Source organism: Microtus pennsylvanicus, chromosome 13 (genome assembly GCF_037038515.1).
Source record: "Microtus pennsylvanicus isolate mMicPen1 chromosome 13, mMicPen1.hap1, whole genome shotgun sequence".
In the NCBI taxonomy this organism is placed as follows: domain Eukaryota; kingdom Metazoa; phylum Chordata; class Mammalia; order Rodentia; family Cricetidae; genus Microtus; species Microtus pennsylvanicus.
In genome coordinates, this window is record NC_134591.1 from 68,846,169 (window position 1) to 68,872,210 (window position 26,042).

At 53.9% G+C, this 26,042-nt stretch overlaps 1 protein-coding gene across 9 annotated transcripts in view; it reads left to right on the plus strand.

The window, feature by feature from the left end:
- Hspg2 (heparan sulfate proteoglycan 2) overlaps nt 1–26,042 on the plus strand; it is a 101,056-nt gene that overhangs the window by 53,624 nt on the left and 21,390 nt on the right. For 5 of the 9 annotated variants that reach the window (XM_075946554.1, XM_075946556.1, XM_075946557.1 and 2 more), the window contains 39 exons: nt 491–540; nt 829–923; nt 1,149–1,289; nt 1,567–1,758; nt 2,926–2,964; nt 3,426–3,527; nt 3,988–4,179; nt 5,445–5,528; nt 7,924–8,016; nt 8,286–8,366; nt 8,489–8,719; nt 10,675–10,788; nt 11,969–12,096; nt 12,198–12,284; nt 13,376–13,434; nt 13,608–13,772; nt 13,846–13,956; nt 16,186–16,286; nt 16,373–16,553; nt 17,062–17,187; nt 17,297–17,449; nt 17,528–17,670; nt 17,989–18,124; nt 18,206–18,360; nt 18,620–18,770; nt 19,443–19,588; nt 19,678–19,813; nt 20,406–20,557; nt 20,693–20,828; nt 20,925–21,076; nt 21,727–21,862; nt 22,051–22,202; nt 22,569–22,707; nt 22,792–22,943; nt 23,398–23,533; nt 23,653–23,804; nt 24,438–24,576; nt 25,479–25,630; nt 25,798–25,942. In XM_075946554.1, the coding sequence (XP_075802669.1) occupies nt 491–540; nt 829–923; nt 1,149–1,289; nt 1,567–1,758; nt 2,926–2,964; nt 3,426–3,527; nt 3,988–4,179; nt 5,445–5,528; nt 7,924–8,016; nt 8,286–8,366; nt 8,489–8,719; nt 10,675–10,788; nt 11,969–12,096; nt 12,198–12,284; nt 13,376–13,434; nt 13,608–13,772; nt 13,846–13,956; nt 16,186–16,286; nt 16,373–16,553; nt 17,062–17,187; nt 17,297–17,449; nt 17,528–17,670; nt 17,989–18,124; nt 18,206–18,360; nt 18,620–18,770; nt 19,443–19,588; nt 19,678–19,813; nt 20,406–20,557; nt 20,693–20,828; nt 20,925–21,076; nt 21,727–21,862; nt 22,051–22,202; nt 22,569–22,707; nt 22,792–22,943; nt 23,398–23,533; nt 23,653–23,804; nt 24,438–24,576; nt 25,479–25,630; nt 25,798–25,942 (5,135 nt within the window). The remainder of the gene's footprint in view (nt 1–490; nt 541–828; nt 924–1,148; nt 1,290–1,566; nt 1,759–2,925; nt 2,965–3,425; nt 3,528–3,987; nt 4,180–5,444; nt 5,529–7,923; nt 8,017–8,285; nt 8,367–8,488; nt 8,720–10,674; nt 10,789–11,968; nt 12,097–12,197; nt 12,285–13,375; nt 13,435–13,607; nt 13,773–13,845; nt 13,957–16,185; nt 16,287–16,372; nt 16,554–17,061; nt 17,188–17,296; nt 17,450–17,527; nt 17,671–17,988; nt 18,125–18,205; nt 18,361–18,619; nt 18,771–19,442; nt 19,589–19,677; nt 19,814–20,405; nt 20,558–20,692; nt 20,829–20,924; nt 21,077–21,726; nt 21,863–22,050; nt 22,203–22,568; nt 22,708–22,791; nt 22,944–23,397; nt 23,534–23,652; nt 23,805–24,437; nt 24,577–25,478; nt 25,631–25,797; nt 25,943–26,042) is intronic. The other 4 variants (XM_075946561.1, XM_075946562.1, XM_075946563.1 and 1 more) reach the window with 2 other exon arrangements.

Here is a 26,042-nt window from a genome sequence, read left to right on the forward strand (position 1 = left end):
CCTGAGCTATCAGCTCTCCTCTCTGTGAGCCTCACCCTTTAGCCTGGCATTGGCCTGCTGCCCACCTCCCAGCCCGTCCTTTGCTTACCCAGGCCAGAGCCCTTCCCACTAGACCCTTTGCTGTTTGGCTATTTTGATACAGAGTTTCATGTAGTCCAGGCTATCTACAAACTCATTATGTAGCCAGGTATAGCCTTGAACTACTTCCTACCTCCCTGTCCTGGAGGTGCTTTAGGCTCACACCACCAAACCCAACATTAGGCCTCTTGATCTTGACCTTTTGAGTCAAGGTCTGATGGAATCAACTCATCGGCTGTGCCTTGGACCCACCTTGCTTTGGTTCCCCCATGCTTCATCTATCAAATGGGTGCACATGGCTGATGAGTTTTCCCCTTACAGTGGGGGTCACTGAGTCCAAGCCCAGATCCCCCTTGGACCTAGGCTCTTCACCAGTTTCTCAGGACTCCTCTCTCTCTCTCTCTCTTTGTAGGTGTGCCCCAGGTTACCATGGTAACCCCAGTCAGGGCCAGCCCTGCCACAGTGAGTAGAGTTGCAGACTTGGGAGGGCATGGCGGGGGTGGGGGTGCTTTTCTTTCCAGGGGAGCCAGAACAGGCCCTTGGTGTCCCTGGGACCTGGGAGAGGTGGCTTTACCTTTTTAATTCTTGGCTTCTCCATCTGTCACGTGGGGTCGGGAAGAGATATTGCCCACATCCCCAGAAGCAGGTAGAGGCCCCCTTGGTGTTGAGTGACAGGCTTAGAGAGGGGCAGAGATCGGGGTATTTTGTGTCTGGTTTGAGGATGCCATCTGTGGCTTCTTTACACTTCAGGAGATGGTCCAGTCCCAGAGGGACTAGGCTGTGGCTGTGACCCCCATGGAAGTGTCAGCAACCAGTGTGACGCCGCTGGCCAGTGCCAATGCAAGGTGAGTTCAATGTCCGGCCTTCTATGAAGTCTAGCTCAGTCCACCCCTGGGGCTAAATAGAAGTCAGATGGTACCTGAGGGGATCCTCAGGCCTGGTCGTGGGATGGATAGGCAGAGCTGCTCACAACTGCAAGAAATGGTTGGGAAGGCTGGCTTCAGAGGCTCCTGGGGTCCAGCAGACACCCCTGAGTCCCTTCCCACATCTTTTTTTCCCATCTTTTCCAGGCCCAGGTGGAAGGTCTTACCTGCAGCCACTGCCGGCCCCACCACTTCTACCTGAGTGCCAGCAACCCAGAAGGCTGCCTGCCCTGCTTCTGCATGGGTGTCACCCAGCAGTGTGCCAGCTCCTCTTACTCACGCCACCAGGTAAGAGCTGAGTGCCAGCTTCCCAAGGATACCCATCCCTGGGCCTCCATTACTGCTCGCCTCGGCACTGAACCCAGTGACCTGACTCCTGTCCCAAGAGCTTCTGGGTCTCTGTTACTGCTCATCCCGGCACTGAGCACACCCCTTCATTAGCCCCGATGCCCTTCCATCATGTCTCCCTCAGTCCTGGTCTCAGCGAGCCCCATGTCTTGCCCTGTTCATCCTGATACGTCTGAGCCCTCACCTAGCTGACCCCTGTCTTTTCTCCCGCTGCCAGATCTCCACCCACTTTGCTCCTGGGAACTTCCAAGGCTTTGCCCTGGTGAACCCGCAGCGCAACAGCCAGCTGACAGGAGGCTTCACCGTGGAATCGGTGCCTGGTGGGCCCCAGCTCTCTTTTGGCAACTTCGCCCACCTTGGCCAGGAGTCCTTCTACTGGCAACTTCCGGATACATACCAGGGAGACAAGGTAAGATCTAAGTGGGGCCTGAAGCCCCTCCCGAGTGCCAGCTCTAAGCCAGGTCCATGCTGAACGTGGAGTCAGCATGGGGTCACGGCTGCCATGTCATGTAGTATGTGGCCTTTCGGGTCCAGCAGACCTCACTTTACATCTCAGCTGCGCTGTTCATAGCTGGACACCTGACCCGACCTCCCCAGCTCAGGGTGACTGGGAGGTTTTTCCCTGACACACACTGAGCGCTCAGCTTACTGGTGACATTTGCACTTTCAGGACAGGCTGCAACACGTGCATGGTGACACAGTTTCAGTGTAGACCCCCCATGGCTCATCTGTGCTGGGGGTTGCCACAGGCAGAGTGCTGGGTGCCTGCATGGTGATTCTCGGGTCATTTCTATCGAGCTCTGACTAAACACTCATGCAGGCATCTTAAGTTACAACTGTGTGAACCAGGCAACCTCGCTGCCATTTCCTAGCAGAGAGAAGTAAAGTTAGAGAAAAGTCAAGAATGTGACCTAAGTCCCACAGCTAGTGGGCAATAGTGGCAGGATTTACACCCAGGTCAGACCTGCCCTTAAAAAGCTGAGCTAGGCAAGAGAGCCGTCCTTTGACGTTGAAGCGAGATCTGCTAGGAAGGCGGCATCGTCAAGGATGGTCTTGTGAAGGGCACCGTCTAAGAGGTGAACTCCAGGGGGCTGGAGAGATGGCTGGGCGGTTAAGAGCACTGGCTGCTCTCCCAGAGGACCGGGTTCGATTCCCAGCACCCACACGGCAGCTCACACCCATCTGTAACTCCAGTTCCAGGGAATCCAACAACTTCACATAGGCATCCATGCAGGCAAAACACCAATGCACAAGAATAAAAATAATAAATAAAAAGTGAACTCCAGAGCACCCACGTGTGGTGCTCAGTCACGGCCACGGTACCAGGACAAGTGGGACTTACTTAGTGTATAAGTCTCCCACCAGCTGAGGCCAGTACACAATCAGCCACACTTCAATCCCCTCAGCCGTGGCGCTTGGAGGCCTTCCAGTCCCTGCTCCTTGGAGGGAAAGAGGCCCCGCCAACCCTCACCAACTTGGCTGCCTTCTGGTGCCTTCCTCCCCTTCGTTCCTTCTCTCTTGGCCTCCCTCAGACCTTTCTCTTTCTCCTCCCCTGGTGCCTCTTGCTGCCCCACAGAGGGAGGCTCACTTTGCACGGCTACGCCGGGCTCACCAGGTATGCCCTCGTTAAGTGGTGCGAAAGGGGGTTGCCACACAGAACGTGTCCGTGGCTGCCCTCAGCCCTGCATGGGAGATGTCCCATACCCATGAATGCCCTGCCTGAGCCTGTACTGCTGCTAGGAGAATCTGGAGAGGCGTGTTTTTTGCTGTGCCCCACCAGCCGTGTGGTGTGTTTATAGTTGGTGTCACAATAGTTGGAGGTCTGCCGACAGGAAAACTAACTTATGTTAATCCGTGTGCCTGTTTCGAGCTCCCCAGTTTCCTCATGTATTTGCCAGCATGTGCCCTTCTAGTAGCCTGGAGTGACCCTGTGTGCTGGCCTGGAGATAAGGCATACCTCCCTAACCAATCACTGTGGCTGTCTTTGCTGACACCATGTTTGCGGAAAGAGCTGTCCTTGGCTTCAGGTCTAAGCCCTATGAGGGCTGAGCTGGCCTGTGACTTCCACCCCATCAGAACCGCACATCCCTCTCAGAGGAACAGTGGCGGGCAGCAGTGACCACTGGAAGGATCCTTGGGGGCCCAGAGGGCAGGGGCCGGGCACAGCGGGCATCACAGGTAACCTAGGGCAGGGCAGGCTGTGTCTGGGGACCAAGGAATCAGACCTTGAACCAAGGCCCAGGTTTTTCTGGGCCTCCTCCGCCCACCCTGCCTGTCCAGGCCAGCATGCTCCAGTTCTACATACGCCCCAGAATGGATTTTATAGTGGTGTGGGAAGCTGTCCCTCCTCCACACTCACATGGCTGTCAGCCCTGACTGTAAAGAACTTTCTGTCCTTGCGGGACACCCTGGGCAGGATTCCTCCCCAGCAGACCCAGCCTACTTCCAGCTACTCATTCCAGGATGCTCCGCCTGAGTCCTAGGCTAAAAAGGCAAAGGACACAAGGAAGGGGTGGCGGACATCAATGCAAGCCTATGGGTGGCCCACATTGGGGAACTGGATAGGGCTGGGGTAAGGCAGAGCCTCATGGTGTCTTTCTGTCCATCTGTCTTGTCACCTATCCTTCCTTTCCCCCAGGTGGATGAGGCTCAGAGGCGGGTGGATGCTGAGATCTGGCAGCTCCTTGCCAGTTTTGCTGCCCACCCCCAACCCCCTGCTCGTGGGCTGCACCCTCACCCCCAGCTAACCGCCGCTCTACGAGCAGGTCCCCCCTCCTCTTCCTCTTCCTCCTCTATCTCCACTTCTCTGTCTTCCTCCGCAGGCTCTCAGGTATGTACCAAGTCACTCACTGAAGGACCGGCCCACCATGCTTCCAAGACTCTGGTCATTTCCAAACTAGTCTGATATTTCCTGAGACTCTCTGAACCATAATTGACTTCAGATGTCACTTTAACTTCACCAGATACCAAGTCAATTATAGCTGTGCTTATGTTTTGAGACGGAGTCTCACAATGGCCCTAGCCGAACCTCAAGCTCAGAATCCTTATCTTAGCCTCTCAAGTGCTGGGATAATAACCATGCCTGCCTGGTTTTTTTGTTTTATTTTTGGGTTTTTTGTTGTTGTTGTTTTTGTTTGTTTGTTTTTTTTTTTTGAGACAGGGTCTCCCTATATGGAGCAGGTTGCAGGTTGGCCTTGAACTTGAGTCCATCTTCCTGTCTCTGCCTCCCAAGTACTGAGATTAAAAGCATATACTACCATACCCAACTACTTTTTATCTTTTTGAGATAGTCCCCTGTAGCCTAAACTGACCACTTTATAGCCAAGGATAACCACGAACCCCTGATCTTACTGCCTGTATCTCCTGAGTCCTGGGATAATGAATATGTACTAATATGCCATTTATCCCATGTTTAGGATGGAACCTAGGACTTCGTGCAACTTAGGTAAACACCAATTGAATTACATCCACAGGCCTCTGACGGAATGATTGTTTTTCTGGATACATTTTTCTTTTTTATTTCTTCCTTCCTTTTTTTTTTTTTTTTGCTAGGCTCTCACATGCTAGGCGATAGGTCATGCACACCTCTAATCCCAGCACTTGGGAGACAGAGACAGGAGGATCTCTGCCAGCCTGGTCTACAGAGCAAATTCCATGGACAGCCAGAGTCACACATAGAAACCCTATCTGAAAAAAAAAAAAAGATCTCACTATATAGCTGTGACGCTGTGACTATGCTGAAACTCACTATACAGACCAGACTGTCCTCCGACTCACAGAGACCCGCCTGCTTCTGCCTCCAAATGCTACGATTAAACATATATACCCACATTCAACTCCATCTACATCTTAAAATAGATGTACAAAAGAGCCACTGAATTTTCAAGTGTTTACATTGATCTTGGGGTCTACTGGAAGGACAGAGCATGTGTGAGGCAAAACAGACCAAGAGCAGCCGGAGGACCTGGACCCAGAGCGGGAAGCAGGTTGCCCAGAAAGCATGGTGGGCCTGCGCTGTAGAGTTTGGGTGGGTGGGTCCCGGGTCCCTGCTGGGGTGCCTGTGCCCCGTTCTTACCTTCCGTTCTTCTCCTCCAGTTCGCACTCTCCTATGAGGGCTTCTCTCTGCTTCCCGGAAGCCTCTATTACTGGCAGCTGCCCCGAGCCTTCCTAGGGAACAAGGTAACCAGGAAGTGGAAGGGTCGTAGGTAGTCAGAGGATCCTCAGCTATCAGAGGGTCGCTGTACCTAGTGTGCACTCATTAAGCACTTGCTATATGCTGTATTGCCACTGTAGAGGCACGCTGGCCTCCCAGAACTCTTCACTGTTCTCATTTACACATCTTGCATCCTGGATGTCACTTTCTGTGTGCATGCATGTGTGTGTGTGTGTGTGTGTGTGTGTGTGTGTGTGTGTGTGTGTGTGCACGCATGCACCTGAGCCTATGGAGGCTAGAAGACAGCTTCAGGTATCATTCTTCAGAAAGTACCACCCACCTTGGTTTTTGGGCACGTCTCTCATTGCCCGGAAGCTCACCTAGTAGTAGGCCATGGAGTCCTAGGGATCAGCCTCTCTCTGTCTCACCAGTGTTAGAAGGTCCCCCAGCTTGCACAATAAGCACTTTGCCAACTGCGCCATTTCTCCAGCCCGGAATGTTGTTACTATTACCCTGGATACTGTTTCCATCTTGCCTCTGTGTCCCCATGTGACAGAGAGAGCCACTTCAGAGTGTGGGTACCAAGGGGTTGGGGCTTTGGCTCAGTGGTAGAACTCTTAAGGCCTAGGTCTGGCTTCCAGCAGCAGGGGAGGGGTCATGGTATGAATAATACATGTAAACCGCATTCAGAGTCCTGGCTAGGCCAGTCAGGTCCAGGGGATGTGAGGCGAGGAGAGTCTACCAGAGTCTGGGTTGGTACCAGAAGTGGTGGAGAGATGTCGGCCTTCAAGTGTATTCTCTGCACTGAGATGAGTGTGTCACTGTATGTGTCCTGGGTCATGTAGTCCTCAGGGTGCCCTCACAGCATTATTTTTACTCCTACTTGCGGAGGAGGAAAGTCGGGCTCAGACTGAGCGGCTCGCCCACAGTTGTGCGACAGCAGAGCTGGAGTCTGAACCCTGGCTTTCACACTGTCACCCTTGTCTTGCATCCCTGTGTGGCACACGCTTTTCCCTTCCTAGAAAGCGGATCCCAGATGGGACTCTGAACAAACTGGCATCCAAAACAAACAGGAAACCAGTGGCTTTCTGTTGTAATCTGGTTACGCTGAGTTCCTTACCACACCCTGAGTTGGTAGAGAATGGCCCTGGGGCCTGTGTCACCCAGGGCCTGGAATGCCATCCGTTGGTGTTTGATAAATGTCCACCCACTGAATGAACACACTTGAACCAGAGGGACACCCTGCACTGGGTAGTTTTCAGACAGCTGCCCTGCTGATGGAGAGGAAGGAAAGTCCAGTGGGCAGAACCGGGACCTCAGCTGCCAAAATGAAAGCCCTTGGCAACAAACCTCTAAGCCTTCTAGTCCTGCCTACAAAGACACAAGTCCAGCTGACTTGCCTATGGTTAAAAACAAAAAACAAAACGAACAAATAAGCAAACAGAATGGCTCATACAACCATGGGGTCTGGGGACGCTGGCTGTATCCAGGTATTCATTGGGGCTTTTTCTCAGCTGGTGTCATTTTGTAGCTTCTGGTCACATGGGAGATGAGAATTTTTCTGTGCATCGGTCCTTCCCTAGCTAGGGAGAGGAGCACACACCACGCCACGCCACGCCACGCCACGCCACGCCTCGCCTCATCGTGTTCAGTCACATTAGCACTGACCCTATCCCATCTGTCTTCCTGATCCAGAACTGTGTTGCCTGGGCGGGCCTGGCTTGCTCCCCTCTGCAGTTGGGAGGGACCTGAGTGTAAAAGATTTGTTTTGTTTGTTTTAAGAGAACAAGGAGCTGGCTGGAGAGATAGCTCAGCAGTCAAGATTATGGACTGCTCTTTCAGAGGACCTGGGTTCAATTCCCAGCACCCACATGGTGGTTTATAACCCTCTATAGCTCCAATGCCAGGGGATCCCCAGTGCCAGGGATCCAAAGCCTCTTATTACTTCTATAGGCTCCTATACACTCCAGGCTCATTCTACTCACATATATATGAATAGGCACACACACACACACAAAGTAAATAACTTTAAAAGACACAGAGAGAAGGAACAAGGATGTAGTTTACAGAAAGAAGGAAGTGAGTCTAGGCGGACTCAAAGCCAGTAAGTAGTTCAAGAGATGAGGCCTCAGAGCCCGTGCAGCCCCAAGCCCAGGGCTAACACTTCAGATCTTGACAGTCACTGTTGTTACTCTTGTCATTCTGTGGGAATTGCCTACACATAGAAGGGACTTGCTGACTGTGAGTGCCAGGCAATGGAGAACGGAGAAGTCCTCCCATGAGTGAGGCTAGGGAGGAACTGATAGAGCGGGCCTGCTGCCCAGCTCTCCGTGTTACAAGTTCTGGCCTTCTGAGGTTAGGGTGCAACACATGGGAGCCAGAGGCTCTGCCCCTCACCTGTGTGATCTTGTCTCCCCGTAGGTGGCGGCCTATGGTGGGAAGCTACGGTATACCCTCTCCTACACATCAGGGCCACAGGGCAGCCCGCTCTCGGACCCCGATATCCAGATCACGGTGAGCTTGTTAGAACCCACAGTCGTCAGACAGAAGATGGAAGCCATGCTTCAACACCCAGCTAGCCCAATGTGGGCCTTTTGCCCCTGCCTGGTTGGCTTTTCCCTCAGATCTTAGGCTGGCTGCTAGGCATGGGAGCAGTGGGCAGGCAAATGGGATTGGGGGTATGGACAGGTAGGAGGCAAATGGTTGGAGAGTCCGGAGGTGGTGGATACCCTTGCCTCTAATAACACTAACTGCCCTGGCTAATTTTTCTGATATTTCTGCAGGGCAATAACATCATGCTGGTGGCCTCCCAGCCTGCACCACAGGGCCCAGAGAGAAAGAGCTATGAGATCATCTTCCGAGAGGTAGGTAGCGCTTGGCTTTGATTTCCTGTCCTCCCCTCGACAGAGTGTATGCAGGGCTACAAGTTCAGCAGACCAAGCCCAGAGCGTCCACTGACACTTGCTGTCCTCCCTTGCACACCCAGGAGTTCTGGCGGAGGCCAGATGGACAGCCTGCGACCCGTGAGCACTTGCTCATGGCCCTGGCGGATCTGGATGAACTTCTGATTCGGGCCACGTTCTCCTCAGTGCCACGGGCAGCCAGTATCAGCGCCGTGAGCCTAGAAGTGGCCCAGCCAGGACCCTCTGGTGGACCCCGAGCCCTTGAGGTGGAAGAATGCCGCTGCCCTCCAGGCTATGTCGGGTTGTCCTGCCAGGTGAGTGTGTGGCCGGCCTGGCTGCTTTCGCGACAGTGACATAGTATGAGCAAGGTGATTTGGTCAGTAACCGTTGCAGTAGGCGGTGACTGCTCCCGGAGCCAGGTGACTTCTGCTCTTCCATTGCTGCCATCACTTCCTCAGGAGCCAAGCTGTTCCTTACCCAAGGGCATAGAGCCACCTCAACCTAGATCTGTGTCCTAACCACTAGACAGCACTGCCTAAAGAATGGCACACTTTCAGATGGGGAGACCAAGAAAAGCACAGAAGGCCCAGAGCTGAGCAGGGACATGCCTCAGATGCACAGCACGGAATGGGTGACAGGGACGTGCCTCAGATGCACAGCACGGAATGGGTGACAGGGACGTGCCTCAGATGCACAGCACGGAATGGGTGGCACTGCAGGCTTAAGGGAGGATGAGCATGGAAGGAGGAGCACATGGAGACCGGGCCTGCAGCAGGGTCCCTGTGCCCAACCTAGGACAGTGCCCTGAGGTGGGGATGTCATGCTGCTATAGGCATCTCATAATCAGAGCCAGACAAGGATGTGTCTGTCTGCTGTAGACAAAATGGATGGTGCAGAGAAAGAAATCAAGGCATGGTGTATTATGTGGAGGGTCAGTAGGCCGGACAGAGGGCTGTCACTCTGAAGCTCCTGGGAGCCTCTACTAAATCTGGCCCAAGCTCTGAGCTCCTGGTAAATAGGAGTTTATCCTACACATGACAATGACCCACTTAATATCGGATGAGATGACAGGACCCTTGCCAGCTGGGCAGCCGGGGATGCCAGGAATGGGTACAGCTGTAGCAAGTCTGTATCTCTGCACTTTAATGTTCGTGTGCCTTTTCTGGGGCCCCAGACTTCTCAAATCCCAGTGTAGAAGTTCATGCTCTTCAAAGATCCCAAGATGGCCTCATCTGAAGGAGAAGTTCTTGGGATGTGCCTGTGTACATTGTTGCAGCCTAGCCCCAAGAGCTCCACAAACTGACCCAGGAATGCAGAGAGGAGGCCCTTGGCAGCTTTCACAGAAGGGGTAGAGAGAGGACTGCCCTTCAGGCCTATGATCCTTCATCTCCATTTTGCACCAGCGTCCGTGATGCTGTGTGCTACCACTATCACCTCTATCACTATACTTACTGAATTTTGGTTTTGGTTTGAAGTTTCAAGGCAGGAGCTCATGCAACTCAGATTGGCATGCACACACGTGCGCACGCAAGTGTGTGTGTGTGTGTGTGTGTGTGTGTACATATATGTATATATCATATATATGAAATTTTATATATATATATCAGAGGCTAGCCTTTAACATCAGTATCTTCCTCCCATCAACCATCACTAGTGGTACACGCCTGTAATCCCAGCACTTTGGGAATGCAAACCCAGTGATAAAGACTGGCAAGATGGCTTAGATGGTAAAGGCACCTCCAACAAAGTTTATTTCCCAGAAACCACATGGTGGAAGAAGAGAACTGACTCTTGCAAGTTGTCCTCTGACCTCCATATATGTGCTGTGGCGCACACACACACACACACACACACACACACACACACAATAAATGTAAAAATATCTTCAAGGCCCCTTCTCCCATGGGCCTCTCCAGCTCACTTCCCCAGTTAGCGGTGATGTTTTTCCATAGAGTCTTTTCCCATCAGGATTTTCAGGAACCAAGGTCTTGAAATGAGGCAGGTTCCCCATTCGGGATATACTACGTTTCACTAAGCTAACACTGCCTGGGCAGATCAAGCTCTGTCTCCTTCTAAAGCCGTGATCGTGAAGATGAGCGACAGGCTGGCTCTTAAGAGAGGTTGTGGATGGAGGCTAGCCTGGGGTGACCTCCCTTAGAGCCAGTGGAGCCTAGACACTGGACAATGCAGGAGGGACAGAAGGCTAGACCTCCTGGCTCTGGCTAGAACCCTGTGGGCAACGGAGGCCAACTTTTCCTCTGTCCCCTAGGACTGCGCCCAAGGCTACACGCGCACTGGGAGCGGACTGTACCTTGGCCACTGCGAGTTGTGTGAATGCAACGGCCACTCCGACCTGTGTCACCCGGAGACTGGAGCCTGCTCGGTGAGAAGCAAGCAGGGCAAGGCCAGGGGTGGGCAGCAGGATGGGGAGGGGGATGTTCATAGAAGACAGCTCCTGGCAGAATGGAGCAGGCGAAGATGGAACACCGTTCTTCTTTATAAAGAAAGCTATGGCTCCTTATTGCTTGTCCCCAAGTGGCCAGTGTCTTTGTAGAAGAGCCAGATTTTTGGGGGTTTTTGTTTGTCTTTGGTGTTGGTGGTGCTGGGGAGCAAGCCTTGGTAAATACACCTTTTCATCCATTCTTTGGAGTGGTATGTGTCTGTCCTCATAAGCACATGGCCAGGGCACAGATAGTTGACAGGGTCCCAGACTCAAAGTGAAACAAGGAACACACTATGTTAATGCCACAGGTGTGGCTATTTCTGGATGATATTGCATATTGTTTGAATTTTTATGTTTGTGGGTGTCTTGCCTTTATCTGTGTGCCATGTGCATGTCTGGTGCCCATGGAGTCCAGAAAAGGGCATCAAATCTCTTTGTGCTGGAGTTAGAGATGGTTGTGAGACACTATGTGGGTTCTAGGAATTGAACCTGAGTCCTCTAAAAGAGGAGCCAGTGTTCTTAACCACTGAGCCATCTCTCCAGTTACCCTCCATGTATTTATTACAGTGACACTTGTATCTTCAAGGCTCTGCCCAGTTACATACCTTTGTTTTTCTTTAATTCCACAGGAATTAATAATTAGTAATCTCACACATACTCTTTTCATGAGACAGATCTGACGCACTAGGTAGCCAAGAATGACCTGGAATTCTTGATTTCCTCTCCCTACCCTCTCCCTGCCCCCTGCCAGGCTATCGGTGCATCCCAAGCCCAGGCCTAGATGGACTTTTTGGTTTATCGGCATCCCTATGGATATTTTTTTCAGCACTGCTGAGCTGGTGGGCATCACTATAATTTAATTTTCCATGACTTTTTTTTAAATATGCATTGGTGTTTTGCCATGGGTATTGGTTCCCCTGAACTTGGAGTTACAGGCAGGTATGAACTACCATATGGGTCCTCTGGAAGAGCAATCAGTGTTCTTAACCACTGAGCCATCTCTCCGGCCCCCTGCACGACTCTCCTTTAAGACAAGTCTGTAGGATTGGTGTTTCTGGATGAGGGGGGTTTTGGTGAGTGTGGCTTCATGGCTGGTGTCTGATACCCTTGTCCCCCACAGCGATGTCAGCACAACACTGCCGGAGAGTTCTGTGAGCTGTGCGCAACCGGCTACTACGGGGATGCTACGGCTGGGACACCTGAGGACTGCCAGCCGTGTGCTTGCCCACTGACCAACCCAGAGAACATGTGCGTACCCTGCTCAGATCCAAGGATGAACTCCTGCTGAAGGATGGGGAAGGAAGACGGGGAGTGGGCTTCTGGGCCTGATGTTCATCTGCCTGCCCTAGGTTCTCCCGCACCTGTGAGAGCCTTGCGGCCGGAGGATACCGCTGCACCGCCTGCGAACCCGGCTACACCGGCCAGTACTGTGAGCAGTAAGTTTTCAGAAGGAAGTGGGAAGAGAAGGGGTAAATGAGAGACTCCAAGGTGAGCATGCTGAAGGGTGTGCAGGCCTCACTATGTAGCCCAGGCTGTGCTGAAGGCACAGGCCTCACTATGTGGCCCAGGCTGAACTGCTCCTAGTACTGGGATTGCAGATATGTACCTGGCAACTTCTTGAATCCCTAGTGCTCAAGTCTTTATTGATGTCCCTGTCTGCAGAACATTTTTGCCCCCAAACCCTCCCTTTTCTGACTAACCCCTCTTGACCTTCAAGATTCAGCTTATTTCATTTATTGAACACTTTTTGTAGGAGGTGGGCAGGTTAAGACAGGGTCTCAGTATAAACCTAAGATGGCCTCCGGGTCCGTGTAATCCAGTCTGGTCTGAAACCTCAGCCTCCAAATTACAGGAGTGGTTGCCATGTAGGGCTCAACACACTTCTTTTGAGCCTCTAACGTGTGTTCTGTGTACTGAAGCTGCTAAGGATAAACAGACAAACAGAGCAGGTCTGTGTCGGAATAGAGGTCGCATCCCAAAATAGGAGGTGAATGGGAGGGGGAAAGACAGCTACAAGAATACATTTCCAGATGTGATCAGTTCTCTGGAAGCTGTGTGCCGCCACCCCAGGAGATCCATAGCAACGTAGGAATTGTGCTTGTAGTCTCAGGGCTACATCCTCACACCTCCCTGGGTCCGAATGGCCCCTGGGCCCTTCCTCATTCTCACTTCACATGCAGTTTCTATGCCGTTTTCCTGGTTAGACCAAGGACCTTGCCGTGTCTCCTCTTGTGAGCGTGGTGTCTGGTGCATACTTATTCCCTAATAAATGTTTATTGAATGAATGCTTCCCTGGAGACAAGCAAGCTTACCCAGCCCACAAGCAACTTCTGTCTCAGCTCACCGAGGGGCTGTGTTGGAACTTCTCCGGTTCCCAGAGCCCCTCTCGAATCCGGAGCTTCCTCCACATACCCATCGAGCTTCCTCCACATACCATGAGCAGTTGGCTGAAACTGGCTTCTCAAATTCACTGTTAGACACTAGATCCCTTGGGGATTACAGTGCTGGTTCCTGTTCCTCCTAACAGGTGTGCCCCAGGCTACGTGGGTAATCCCAATGTGCAGGGAGGCCGGTGCCAGCCACTGAGTAAGTAGGACCATGACCCAGGGTGGTGGGAGAGAAAGTCACAGACCCTAGGGAGTCTGAGGGATAGAGTTCTGAGGTAAGGGACCTGTGGCTTTGGGAGACCAAAGTGTCAGAGATACTGTTTTATTATGGGGCCTTCTTGGCTGAATGGTCTCCTTCCCCCACTCCATTAGCCAAAGACACCCTGGAGGTTCAGGTCCATCCCTCTCGGAGCGTAGTTCCCCAAGGCGGCCCACACTCCCTGAGGTGCCAGGTCAACGGGAGTCCACCTCACTACTTCTACTGGTCCCGTGAAGATGGGCAGCCGTTACCCAGCGGTGCTCAGCAGCGCCATCAAGGTAGTCACAGCCCTGCAGCCTGTTCCCACTGGACATGTGGAGCTGGACCCTGACAAGCCTCTCCCCACACCAGGCTCTGAGCTCCACTTCCCTAGCGTGCAGCCCTCCGACGCCGGTGTCTACATCTGCACCTGCCGAAACCTACATCACACCAGCAACAGCAGGGCTGAGCTCCTGGTCACTGGTGAGTCCCCTCTTCCCTGCCCCTGCTAGCATCTGCCTAGAGAGCACAGTGGCCTCTGGACAAGGACAATAGCTGTGAAGATGGGGGAGGTGATGGAGTCACGCCTGTTTCAGAGGCAGAATCTGCAAGACTCACTCACTATAATCCTTAAGGCTTGAGAGAAAAGCTAACACCTGGGGTCTAAGGTACCATTTACTGAGATGAGGGAGGCTCAGCCTGGAAAGTGTCTTTATTTGGGTTCTCCAAAACAGAGGCCGTGTAGAATTCCAACAAGGGAGGGGAGCAGAGAAAAAGTGACTGGAAGGGAGGACAAGGTCAAATGAATGGCGACCATAAGCAGCTTTTGCCAAGTTGTTTAATGTCGCTGAGGAAACTTGGAAAACCGGAGTTACCGTGGCCCATCTGGTCTGTGTGTGCCAGCTCATCTTGGTCATTGGCTGAGTCCTATTCAGGACAGGACTTAGGCTGGCATCCACTAAGTTCCAAGGCCAACCTGTCAAGCTGGAGAGGAAGGGCAGAAAATGCCAGAAGAGAAGCCAGGGAGATTGGAGGAAGTAGGGGAGAAGTGATGTGAGCTAGAGCAAAGGCTTCTGGGAGAGCCGCTCATCCAGCACCACTAAAGGAAGTATGGGATGGGCAGGGAAATGTCAGGAAGGCTGGACCCGGACATGACGGATGGACAGAGGTGGAAACTCAACTGGAGTAGACACAAGGAACATGTGGAAGCACAGCAGGGTGTGGTGGGATCTACCTTTAGTACCCATGCTCAGGAGGCTGAGGCAGGGGGATCTCTAGATGGAGACCAACCTGGACTATGTAGCAAGACCCTGTCGAGAAAAAAGGAAAAAGTCATCAGGTGCTGGTGGCGCACACCTTTAACCCCAGCACTTGGGAGGCAGAGGCAAATGGATCTCTGAGTTCTAGGCTAACCTGGTCTACAGAGTGAGTTCCAGGACAGCCAGGGCTACACAGTGAAACCCTGTCTCGAAAACCCAAAAAAAGAAAACATCTTAGCTCTGAAGGGAAGTCAAGTAAGCAATGAGGCAGTACATGGAACTAAAGGGGACATTTCAGATGCGGAAATTTTTAGAACACATTTATCTTGTGAAGCAGTGACAGGAAACAGGAATGGCTGAGGCCCAGGAGGAAGGAAGGGCCCAGTGTTCTGAAATGCAGAGAGGGGTGGGGGCATAGAGAATCGTGGTCCCGTCCTTCAGGGACCAGGGAGGAGTAAGGAAGGGTTTCCCACTGGGGGTGGGAAAGGTAGACATACACCTGACTGGTAGCTTCAGCTTTCTGAACAAGTGTAAGTTGAAGCCATGGGTTGTAAGGTGGAAAGACGGGTGGAGAGGGTGAGGGAGATGGGAGGAGGTGAGAAGTAGCTGTCTGGAAGCAGATGGAGAAGCTGCTTGCAGTGAAGTGTTAAGAGCACATCTGTGGCCTGGGATGATGAACTGGGACCAGTGCATTCCCGCTGGGCCACATGCTGGCTGCTCAGTGCCAGCAGGGAGAGACATGGGGGGGGGGCAGTCCAGGGATGCACCAGGAGGTGGAATGGCAACCCAGCTATACTAGGAAAGAAGACATGCCCAGAGGAGTGGGCTGAGGGTGTGGCGTAGCAGGTAGAGGACTTGCCAGCCATGCACAAAGCCTTGCATTTGAACCACACAAAAATTAGGTGTTGGGACTGGAGATATGGCTCAGCGGTTAAGAGCCTACATTGCTCTTTCAGTGTAGGCGGCTTACAATCACTGTAATTCCAGCTTCAAGAGGATCCAGTACCCACTTCTGACCTCTGCAGGCATCTATACATATCATACTATATAACAATATTATATATAATAGTTTATAATATGTAATTTTCAAAATATATATTTTATTACATAAATACGAGGTGTGTAGCACAAACCAGTAATCCCAGCACTTGGGAGGTTGAGGCAGTAGGATCAAGAGTTTAAGGTCTTTCTTAGCTACATAAGGAGTTTGAAGCCAGCCTGCAGTACATGAGACTCCATCTTAAAAGAGAGTAAGCTTACTCGAGAGACAGAAGCAGGAAGATCTCTGAGTCTGAGGCCATGCTGGTCTACGTAGTGAGTTCCAGGCCAGCCAGTGATCCAGAATAAGACCTGTCTCATAGAAGAGATGGGGACAGCAGGCCTAAGAGGAAGTAACACAGAAACGGAACACAGAACAGGGGTGTGGAGCTCACTGCAGACTTCCCACTCACAGAGGCTCCCAGCAAGCCCATCACAGTGACAGTGGAGGAGCAACGGAGCCAAAGTGTGCGGCCTGGAGCTGATGTCACCTTCATCTGCACAGCCAAGAGCAAAGTGAGCGGAGAGGGAGCGGTGGGGGAAGTCTGTCTCATGGGCTTCCTGAGCCCACGCATGTCCCTCACCCTGATGCTGCCCTGCAGTCTCCAGCCTACACCCTGGTGTGGACCCGCCTACACAATGGGAAGCTGCCCTCTCGTGCTATGGACTTCAATGGCATCCTGACCATCCGCAACGTACAGCCAAGTGATGCAGGCACCTATGTGTGTACTGGCTCCAACATGTTCGCCATGGACCAGGGCACAGCCACGCTGCATGTTCAAGGTATGCCTTGTTGTGATCTAGTCTGGCCCCACGGATCCCCCTACATGCTCTAGGCTCTGAAGAAGCAGGAGACAGAAAGACAAATTGTATCTCAGGCCTCCTAAATTGTATGTCGGGGGAAATGTAATTGAGGCAACCCTAGTGAAAGAGCAGAAACAGGACACTCGTGCGTGGTGACAGATGCCAGGGGTAAGAGGGATTAAAGGGATTGGAGAGCACAGAATGAGGGGAAGATGTAATCCCAGCAGTTGGAGGTTGGGGCAGGAGCATTGTAAAGCCAAGGTGGCATTGTGAGCCCTCTTCTGAAACAGAGGAAGGAGAGCGTTATGGGCAGGCCTCAGATAAGGAAGCAACAAGGCCCACCTTCAAAGCCCCCTCTGGCTACCGGGTGGACAAGCAGCTATGCAGGACTAGGGTGGAAGCCAAGACTGACAAGGGGCTATAGCTGTGAGCTGGAGATCAGTCCCCACTCTGATCTTACCTCATCCTTGCTCTCCGTGCTTTTTAGTCTCAGGCACCTCAACTGCACCTGTGGTCTCCATACATCCACCACAGCTCACTGTGCAGCCTGGACAAATGGCTGAGTTCCGCTGTAGCGCCACAGGGAACCCCACACCCACTCTGGAATGGTCAGGTGAGGTCATGATGGGAGTGACCCTCAGACCCTGGCTGTCCTCAGTGAGGAGGACAAGGGCAGCAGTCAGAGCAGTCCCAGGGTGTGCTGACCCATGTCTCCACACCAGGAGGTCCTGGTGGCCAGCTTCCTCAGAAGGCTCAGATCCACGGTGGCATCCTGCGTCTGCCAGCAATCGAGCCCTCAGATCAGGGCCAGTACCTGTGCCGCGCCCTCAGCAGCGCTGGGCAGCATGTAGCCAGGGCCATGCTTCAGGTGCACGGTGAGAGGGCAGGGCTTGAGGTGGGCTTGGGGCTAGAGGAGACTCATAGAGGAATCCTCACAGGGCTTCTGTCTGCAGGAGGCAGTGGACCCAGGGTCCAGGTGAGCCCCGAGAGGACCCAGGTGCACGAGGGCCGCACGGTCAGGCTATACTGCAGGGCAGCTGGAGTCCCCAGTGCCAGCATCACCTGGAGGAAGGAGGGAGGCAGCCTGCCCCCACAGGTGAGTCAGCCAGCCATCTCAGGTCAGTGGGATCAACAGTCTCAGCGCTCAACCACCTGTCCGTCCATGTTCTTTCTCTCCTCAGGCTCCCTCTGTTTCCTAATTCGGTCCCGTACCCCGGTCACCCTTGCACCCCACTCACCCTTTTACTGCCTGATTCCGTGGTCCCCAATTCCATGTGCCTCTATCCCCGTAGTTCCCAATTCCATGGTTCTTGAAACCGCCATTGGGCCTTGATCTTGGTTTAGGACCTGCTCCTTCCGAGTCTGTCCTGGCAAGCCCCCTCCCAAGTACCTTAGCACTCTCTCCATGTTGTAGGCCCGGTCAGAGAACACAGACATCCCCACGCTGATCATCCCAGCCATTACACCTGCTGACGCTGGCTTCTACCTCTGTGTGGCCACCAGCCCCACCGGCACTGCTCAGGCCCGCATCCAGGTGGTCGTCCTCTCAGGTATGGCACCTCCAGGGCTGACATGATGGGTCAGGTGAGCCGAGGCTCCCTTGAGGCCTGCTGATCCCTCTGTGACCACAGCCTCAGGTGCCAGCTCCGTGCCAGTCAGGATTGAGTCCTCATCACCGTCTGTGACTGAAGGACAGACGCTTGACCTCAACTGTGCGGTGATGGGATTGACCTATACCCAGGTCACATGGTACAAGCGAGGGGGCAGCCTGCCTCCCCATGCCCAGGTAGGAGGCTTTCTAGCCTGGGGCTGGGACCAGGGAACAGAGGCACTGACTGTGGATAGCCCTGGGGAGTGTGGATTTGGTGCTTCAGCTGCCAAGCCCTCCTGTGCTGTAGGACCAAGACAGTTCCCTCCCCGCTGGCTCCCAGCCTAGTGTGAATGGCTTGGAGTAGAGCTCGTGTGTCTGAACTACTGAGGCTCAGACAGAGTGGTAGGCACAGCTCCAGCCCCATCCTCATTTACCTCTGCCCCACCTTGCCCAGGTCCACGGCTCCAGGCTGCGGCTCCCCCAGGTCTCACCAGCAGACTCTGGAGAATATGTGTGTCGAGTAGAGAGTGACTTGGGACCCAAGGAGGCTTCCATTGTTGTCTCTGTCCTTCATGGCGTTCATTCAGGCCCCAGCTACACCCCAGGTGAGGTGCCAGCGGGATTGAGAGGGCCAAAGCCATAGGCTCTCCCAGGGCCAAGGAAGGGTGCTGTGATCTCTCGGGCTAGCCATCAGGATACAGAGGTGTCTCTTACCCTCTGCTGCCTGCTCCGGAAGCCACAAGCCTTGGGGGTAGATACTGATCCAGCTTGCCTCAAGCTCCAGAAGATGGTACCATGTACAAACAGCAGTATGGGCTTCCACACTGAACTGGGAGTTAGGCTGACCTGGGTTCAAATCTGCCCCCTTTTCAACCTTAAGCTGGTTCTCTAGCCTCTGGCAACCCCATTTTCCTGCTCTGGGCAGACCATGCCATTTGTAGGCTACCTGCTGGGCATGGGTGTGATTTTATGACCTGTCAGGTCAGGGTGCCTAACTTGATGGGAACTGTGACCCCAGCAGGGTATGCTTAGGTGACGCGGGGCCCGTGAGGCATGTCGGGAAACTATGGTAGGATTCTGAGAAGGGAGCATCATCGTCACTGTGCATCCTCTTGCCTGGCTGAGAGATAAAGTTCTTGGATCCCTATGAGTTGTCACAAGGGTAGATGAGGCAAGAACCCTGGAGCTGGAGGTGGGAAAGAAAGCATGTTCAACACTCTGCTCAGGGTGCCAGTAAGGTACAAGGCTGGGCCTCTAACTACCCTCTCTGTGCCCAGCCACTGGCGGCACCCCACCCATCCGCATTGAGTCCTCATCTTCCCATGTGGCCGAGGGGCAAACCTTGGATCTAAACTGTGTGGTGCCTGGGCAGGCACAGGTGACGTGGCGGAAACGCGGAGGCAGCCTTCCCGCCCGGCACCAGGTAAAGCCACTCCAGGGCCAGCCTGCTAGAGAGGGCGGGTGGGGACACTTTGGGCCCTCCCTAACTCTCAATCCACTCCATCCACACAGACCCACGGTCCCCTGCTGAGACTACACCAGGTGTCCCCTGCCGATTCAGGCGAGTACGTGTGCCATGTGGTCCTCGGCTCTGAGCATAAAGAGACCTCCGTTCTGGTCACCATCGAACCTGCCGAGTCCATCCCTGGTGAGTGGCTCCCAGTGATACAGAAGCCTGCCAGGGAGTAATGTCCCTTCGATGACTCCTGCTGCTGCCTGGGAATAGTAGGCCACCCAGGCTCTGGCTTTAGGCAGACTGCTTTGTGTGAGCGACCCAGATTGCCTATCCTGCTGTTCCTGGCCATGTCATTCCTTGGTTTTTACTCCTGCCTCCTTTTCTCCACCCTAGCCTTACTGCCTGCCTGTCTTTTGTTTTTTTGGGAGAGGGTTTCCCTGTGTAATAGCACTGGCTGTCCTGGAACTCGCTCTGTAGACCAGGCTGGCCTCAAACTCACAGAGATCCATGTGCCTCTGCCTCCCGAGTGCTGGGATTAAAGGCGTGCACCTCTACATCTGGCCCTTGCCTGTCTTATTTACTTGTTTTGTCTCTCTTCCCTCTTCCCGTGAGATCCTCCTTCTGGGATCTCCAACAGAGTTACTGAACGGAGGGCTTCAAGCCAGGGCTGTCAAATTTCTGCAATGGGAGCCTGACCTCAGATTACAAGGCTGCGCCAGCTCTAGGAGGAAATCCCAGACCTCTCTCTTGGGAAGTATCTATTACCTTTCCCTTGTCCCTACAGCCCCTGGACCTGTCCTGCCTGTCAGAATTGAGTCTTCATCCTCCACAGTAGCTGAGGGTCAGACGCTGGATCTCAACTGCGTGGTGGCAGGACAAGCCCATGCACAGGTCACATGGTACAAGCGTGGGGGCAGCCTGCCCGCCCGACACCAGGTACTCACTCCTAGAATGTGGAAGGGTCCATGGGTGGTAAGCTGTGTAGGGGTCACAGCCTGGCAGCCAAGTGCGGGGCTCCTGCCGGGTTCTGGGAGGCCCAGGCCCCCTTATACCTCTCTCGTGGCTGTGCAGGTCCGTGGCTCCCGCCTGTACATCTTCCAGGCCTCTCCAGTAGATGCGGGAGAATATGTTTGCCGGGCAGGCAATGGGCAGGAGGCCACCATTACAGTCAAGGTCACAGGCAACCAAGGGGCCAACTTTGCCTACCGTGAGTAGCCCACTTGACTGGGCTAGGATATGGCGGGAGGGGAGGCTGGGGTGTCTTTAGAGAATCTGTTTTGTTTGACTATGACTTTTTCTCCAGCTCCGGGTAGCACACCACCTATTCGCATTGAGCCCTCTTCCTCTCACGTGGCTGAGGGGCAAACCCTGGATCTAAACTGTGTGGTGCAGGGACAGGCCCATGCCCAAGTCACATGGCACAAGCGAGGTGGTAGCCTGCCCGCCCGGCACCAGGTAGAGGACAAGGGGCAAAGGAGACAAGAAGAATGGGGGTTCTGGGTGGGGAGAACTGGGGGCATGGGCCCCATCACTCAGGTGTGTCCTGCTGTGGCTAGACCGAAAGCCTAGGCTGGGGCACCCTAGGTATGAGTTGTATCTACCACCCAGGCTTGTGACCTTAGGCAAGTTGCTCAACCTCTCCATGTTGGAGGTTCAGGGTCTACAAGGATATAGTCGTGCCTGTTTTCAGAGTTATCTCGGGACCAAGTTCAGTTGGGTGTTTGCAGAGAAGTCAGCTTGCGAAAGTACTGAGCCATAATTGCAGCTAATCAGCGTACGTGCTGGGGTCTGCAGGCTCTTGACTCCACTGACTATGTCATGCACTGTGTTTTGTGTCCCCGAGGGGATGAATGTTCACAGTCATCAGACACCCACTGCAGGGGGTCTTGGCTAGGATTGGAGAGTATGTGCTTAGCATTGACGCAGGGTGGGAAGAAGCGTGCCTGTTCTCCAGGGCTTCTCCCAGCGACCTCCACTCCTAGCACAAGGCTGAACTGACCCAGAGCTGAGGGCCAAGCCTTGGGGCTCACAGAGGGCAGCAGGTTGGAGGTGTTGTGTTAGGGTCCTGAGGGTATTCCCCCCTGATGCCACGCTCTCTTGGGCAGACCCATGGCTCACTGCTGCGGCTGCACCAGGTGTCTCCTGTCGACTCAGGAGAATATGTGTGCCGAGTGGAGGGAGGGCCCGTGCCTCTGGAGAGCTCCGTCCTGGTCACCATTGAGCCTGCAGGCTCTGTGCCTGGTAAGTAGCCATGCTGGGAGGGAATGGGAAGCAGACAGACTGGATACCACACAAGGAAGCGCCCACCACAGCCATGGCAGACCCCAGAGACAACACTGCCTACCGTGCCCCCATGAGTCCAGTGGGCCCCTGTCCCAGCCACACACCTCTCGTCTGCTGGAGGCTGACACTCTGCCCTCTGTTGCTAGCACTTGGGGTCACCCCTCCAGTCCGAATCGAGTCATCTTCCTCCCATGTGGCAGAAGGGCAGAGCTTGGATCTGAACTGCCTTGTTGCTGGACAGGCTCACCCCCAGATCTCCTGGCACAAGCGTGGGGGCAGCCTCCCTGCCCGGCATCAGGTAGGAGGTGGGAAGCTAAGGAAGGGCCCAGAGATCCCTGGTAGCTAGGAAGTAAAGAGCACAGGCTGTGAATTCAAGCATTTGCAGTTCCCATACGCTTGCCACTCACCTGCTGGGCAGCCTTGGGCCTATTGTTTGACTTCTCTGATTCTTCAGGTCACCTGCCAAATGGACTTCCTGTCAGCCAGTGCTGGCTGAGTCTCAGCAAGCTTGCGTGTGCAATCTCATGGCAGTCTTGAGATTTAACCAGTCTGTACAATCCCTAGCTAGCTAGGCTGGGAGGGAGCCAGGGAACTAGGGAACTAGGCTGGTGGATGGCCGACATGCTGGTCTCTGAATCTGGTGCCTCCATCCCGTTCCTCTCAGGTACATGGCTCAAGGCTGAGACTGCCCCAGGTGACCCCGGCTGACTCCGGGGAGTACGTGTGCCGTGTGGTCAGTGGCTCCAGCACCCAGGAAGCTTCTGTCCTTGTCAGCATTCAGCAGCAGCTCAGCCCCTACCACTGTGAGTGTCTTAGTGATTGCAGAGACTAGCAGGGGCTGCGAGGGGCCTGGCTACACCCTCAGCCTGCATTCTGTCTCATCCCAGCCCAGAGTGTGGTGCACCCTGTTCGCATCGAGTCCTCGTCACCTTCGCTGGCCAATGGGCATACTCTGGAACTGAACTGCTTGGTGGCTAGCCACGCCCCCCATACCATCACCTGGTATAAACGTGGAGGCAGCTTACCCAGCCGGCATCAGGTAGGAAGTCCAGAGTGAAGTCTAGCCCCTAATCCTTCGCTCATTCAGTCACTCAAAAAACATTGAGCATCTCTGCTGAATAGACTCGGACTGGCGCTGGGGTGTAGATTGATCCCGCTGGCCCTGGTTCGAGCTCCTCTGAAGCCACTGCTTGTGCCTGGCGCTGCATACAGCTGGTGGTCTAAAGGGAAGCTGACATACTAAATGACAGCAGGGTGTGACAGGTGGGACCCACTGTCAGAAGGCCTTTGGAGGGGTGAAGTATAGGAACAGCACAAAGACTAGCAGCTTCTTCCACGGGACCCAGAGGGGTCATACCAGCAGCCTTAAGAAGTCCCTGAGGCTGCTGCAGAGTGTACCCAAGCCAGGTCGGGGAGGGGACTTCCAGAATCCGATGGCTGTGGGGTCTATGGTACTTAGGTTCCACCTCACCCACTGCCATGTGTTCTTCCAGATTGTGGGCTCCCGCCTCCGCATCCCTCAAGTGACCCCAGCGGACTCTGGAGAGTATGTGTGTCATGTCAGCAATGGCGTTGGCTCCCAGGAGACCTCACTCATTGTCACCATCGAGAGCAGAGGTCCCTCCCATGGTGAGAATGTAACGTGGTGGACAAGGGCTGGGCGAGGGAGTGTTGGGGAGACAGAGGTCCCCCCAGTATTGTCACTGTTATCTGAGTACATTCCCTTGCCTCCCCTACTCTGTCCCCAGTGCCCAGTGTCTCCCCACCCATGAGGATTGAGACCTCATCTCCCACAGTGGTGGAAGGACAGACCGTGGATCTGAACTGTGTGGTGGTTGGGCAGCCCCAGGCCACCATCACATGGTATAAGCGTGGGGGCAGCCTGCCTTCCAGACACCAGGTACGGAGAGGACCTGAGGCAATGGGGTGGCAGGGGCTCTCCCTCCAACCATCTGTACTTTTGGGTAGAGGAAAGGCAGTCTCAGCAGACTAAGGATAGCGGGTAGAGCACTGGCGTTGCTTGAGGTCTCTCTCCCTAGCCCTGCATACAACCGGAAATTATGCTGTGTTCTCAGGAGGTGAAGGTAGAAGTATTACAAGTTCAAAGTTATCCTCAGCTGTATAGTAACTTCCAAGGCCACTGTGGTCTGCGTGAGGACCTGAGTTCAAGTCCCAGCACTCACATAACAAGCCATGTATGGTCCGGTGCCTGCCTGCAATCCTAACATGGAGGTGGGCAGAGACCGCTGGTTGCCAGCCTAGCTGGCAGAAGACTCCACTTTCACAGAGAGACCCTGCCTCAAAGGAACAAAGTGGATAGTGGTGGCGGAGAACACCTGATGTCCTCCACACGCATGTACAGGCATGTGCATCAACCGGCACATACACATTCACATACACCGCACTCACAAAAGCACACATACACGACACTAAATGAGACAGCCTCAGCAGGCCTGGGAAGGGAAGCTGGAGTCAGTGGGGGCCCTGTGGCTGCTGACCCCAGCTCGCTCTGTCTTATCCCTACTCGTCCCAGGCCCATGGCTCTCGGCTACGGCTACACCAGATGTCAGTGGCTGACTCCGGCGAGTATGTGTGCCGAGCCAACAACAACATTGATGCCCAGGAGACCTCCATCGTGATCTCCGTCTCTCCCAGCAACAACAGCCCCTCTGGTGAGTCTGACTCCTGACTCCGGAAAGGGACCGGGAAAAACAGTTCCCTAGAAAGAGGAGTCTGGAGTTGAAGCCTACAGACCCAGGGGGAGGTGAGGGCAAAGGTTGACAAAGGCTCTCTGTGTTCAAATCCTACTGTGTCGCTCCGGGACTGAGGAACTTACACTTGGCCTATAGTCTCAGTCTCTTGTCAGCGAAAGATGTACGGGGGCATGTCTCTAATCCCAGCCCTCGGGAGGCAGAGGCAGGTGGATCTCTGTGAGTTTGAGGTCAGCCTGGTCTACAGAGCTAGTTCCAGGACAGCGAGGGCTGCACAGAGAAACCCTGTCTCGGGCGGGGGAAACAAAACAAAACTGGATGTGATGCTGAGAGCCTGTTGTCCTGTTGTGGGGGTGGGGCAGGGGCAGGAGGGCTCGTTGGCCAGCTGTCCAAGAGACCCTGTCTCAAAATGACAAGATTTGGCACTCAGGAGACAAGAAGCAGGCAGATCTTTGAGTTGGAGGCCAGCCTGGGCTACAGAGTGAAACCCTGTTTCCAAAATAAATAAGTAAATGAATAAAATCAAGATTGATGGCTCCGAGTAACAGCACCTAGGGTTGACCTCTGATTGCCACACAAACACACATATAAACACACAAAATTTCATATTATGTCAAGCATGGTGACTCATACCTATAAATAAAAACTAAAGCCCACATAAGAGGCCATTTCTATCATCCCAGGGTTTGGAATTGAAAGGGTTAAGTAGTCAAGGAGGTGGGCCCTTAGAGCAGTGTCTGGCTCCCTATTAGTGCTGCCAAGGGATCATTGAGACGACTAAGGGCTACCGTTTTCCTGTTCTGTGGCTCCTAAACCCCACTTGAGAATCTGACGTAAGCCCACCTGCTCTCCTCTGTCCTCAGCCCCAGCCGGTGCAGCACCTATCAGAATCGAGTCCTCCTCTTCACACGTGGCCGAAGGACAGACCCTGGATCTGAACTGTGTGGTCCCTGGACAGGCCCACGCCCAGGTCACATGGCACAAGCGAGGGGGCAGCCTCCCTGCTCGTCATCAGGTATAAACTGGAAAAGAAACGAGAGAGATGCTGGCTGGTTTGCTCTGCCCAGATAGGAGGCATGACCTCACACTCCTGGATTGGAGGCTGCACCCTGGCTCCCAACCTCCCAGGCCTCCTGGTTGACATCTTTCCCCTGCTCCTCTGTTTGCCCCACCCCTGACCAGACCCACGGCTCAAGGCTGCGGCTGCACCAGGTGTCCCCAGCTGACTCCGGCGAGTATGTGTGCAGAGTCCTGAGCAGCTCTGGCCCTCTGGAGGCTTCGGTCCTGGTCTCCATTACAGCATCTACCTCTAACAGCCATGTCCCTGGTGAGGATCCCAGGATGGGCCTGGAAAGAGAGACGAGGGAGGGAGAACAGCAGCTGAGTTGGGCAAAAGAAAGGTTCTGTGAGACCTGGAGTCCCAGACT